The sequence below is a fragment of the Octopus bimaculoides genome, chromosome 7 (assembly GCF_001194135.2).
Source record: "Octopus bimaculoides isolate UCB-OBI-ISO-001 chromosome 7, ASM119413v2, whole genome shotgun sequence".
Taxonomy (NCBI): Eukaryota; Metazoa; Mollusca; class Cephalopoda; order Octopoda; family Octopodidae; genus Octopus; species Octopus bimaculoides.
In genome coordinates, this window is record NC_068987.1 from 81,925,020 (window position 1) to 81,927,252 (window position 2,233).

The 2,233-nt window shown below is 30.0% G+C and overlaps 1 protein-coding gene across 3 annotated transcripts in view; it reads right to left on the minus strand.

Moving 5' to 3' along the window:
• The window catches only part of LOC106872055 (KH domain-containing, RNA-binding, signal transduction-associated protein 2), a 15,778-nt gene extending 13,948 nt beyond the window's left edge, over positions 1-1,830 (minus strand). For 2 of the 3 annotated variants that reach the window (XR_001409731.2, XR_008264642.1), the window contains exon 1: positions 1,540-1,830. Coding sequence is in view for 1 of the 3 variants with exons in the window: in XM_014918899.2 (XP_014774385.1) it covers positions 1,540-1,657 (118 nt within the window). In the remaining 2 variants the exon portion in view is untranslated. The remainder of the gene's footprint in view (positions 1-1,539) is intronic. The other variant, XM_014918899.2, reaches the window with a different exon arrangement.
• Between the last annotated feature and the right edge of the window lie 403 nt (positions 1,831-2,233).

The window sequence follows — 2,233 nt, forward strand, 5'->3', positions numbered from 1 at the left end:
TATATATATAAATACATATATATAAATATAAATACATATATATATATATAAATACATATATATAAATACATACATATATATAAATACATACATATAAATACATACATATAAATACATACATATAAATACATACATATAAATACATACATATATACATACACACATATATATATATACATACATATATATACATATATACATACACATATATATATATATATACATACATATACATATATATATACATATATACATACATACATATATATACATATATATATACATACATATATATACATACATATATATATATACATACATATATATACATACATATATATATATACATACATATATATACATACATACATATAAATACCTACATACACATATATATATAAATACATACATATACATAAATACACAGAACAAAGGACACACGTGGCGGCGTTGAAAAAGATTCCAGAAAAAAGTATATACACATTTTATTTTTATTTATTTATTTCAGAGCGAATGCATAATGAAAATGCGTCGATTGCAGTTCGAAAAAGCGATCAAATATTTATCAATCTAACGTCAAAAGCCATTTATTATATCTCTCTCGATTTCCAGGTGTCCATAAAACAAGAGAATGAAAGAGACAAGGCATTTTGATAAGAACAAGCAGCTTAGGTGACATTCAATGAACACCATCGACTGTCGGTCAACGCTTTTGGTTGATTGATAAACTATAGAGGAACTGAGGCAGCAGAGAAGAGATAAATTGTAAGGAAGAAGAAGCACTGGCGGAGACGACATTTAGTAAACTGCTATGACAGTTATAGCAGCGGAGAACCGCCACATCTCCTCTCAAAAACAACATTCTACCGAAATTATTTTATAAAATAAGTCAGCCATTTTTTAGAAGATTTTCGACAGAGACTTTGGTGATGCTTAGTTTTAATAAATATGGATAATAAACATAAATTAGGGGATTTATAAAAGGAAAAATATAAACGGGAAAATAGGGGAAGCAGATAAGAAGAAAAGAAAAAAATCTAAATGAATAAAACTAGGTTATAAGATAGCCATGTGCGAGATAACGAGATCAGTCGTGTTTACTGCATGTTCTGGTGGAATTTGTTAGAGAAAAATGTTCAGATTTGTTATTTATTTACTCGATATTGAAGACAACATGTAGGAAGGTGATAACTTCGAAATAAGATGGAGACTGGGTCACGCCGATCGGGAAAAAAAAAATACAGCATGACTGAAACAACGCTGTAGTTGTCGTGTTCTGTGGTGAATAAAGTAGAATATTTACACCTTAGCTTAACCAACAAACCATTTGCTAGCCTTTCGTATTAATATCGGTTATTAGTAGGAAGATAAAGAGTATAAAATCTGCCAGAACAATCTATTTCATCTGCTATCAGTTAGAACATAAATGAAAATGACAAGCAGTATACCGGTAAATATGGCCGACCTCCGTCTCATACAAGCAATATGGACCATTATAACAGCAACGATCACATAGAAAAAGATGATATTATTACATACCTTCTGTTATTAATCGAGCAGCATGAGAAGAGGGAGAAAGTGATGTAACTTCGGCTTGAAGTTCATCAAGATATGTATTGTTTTGCATCTGTTGTTGAGCGTCTTCTTCAACCATCATTGCAATAGTACGTACTAATAAGCCGAAGGAATTAAACACACTACTTGTGCAAGCTTTGTTGTAGTAATTTATATATCCGAATTACGACTACAGTAAGCTGTCGCGATTGTATAAAATCCGTTGTTATTTAGCACACAACGGAAAGCTGTTGGAAATATACAATTAGAATTTTGGTTTTTATATTAGTGACAATGTAGTAAATCTATTACTGCAAAGTTTTGAGTAGAATTACTTCAAATTAAACGGCGAATGAATACACTGACTATTTTCCCGCCATTTCCAGAGCGTGATACTTGCATTACCAAGTGTAAATAGGGGCCCCGTGGTAGGGAAAAGGTTCAAATCAAACCGCCATCTTCTGTGGCTATTTAACTATTGAAATCTCTGTTCTTCAATAAAAATTTGCAATGACCTTAACGGGAAATAAATGAATAAATTATTAGTAGTAGTCATGTTGTAAATAAAATGTTCCTTGTTTATATTTTGGCAACTGAACACCAGGATTATGAGTTAATAAAATTTACTGTTGAATTTTTCCCAATAAAATATTAAAGTTTTTTTTTTTTTTTTTTTTTT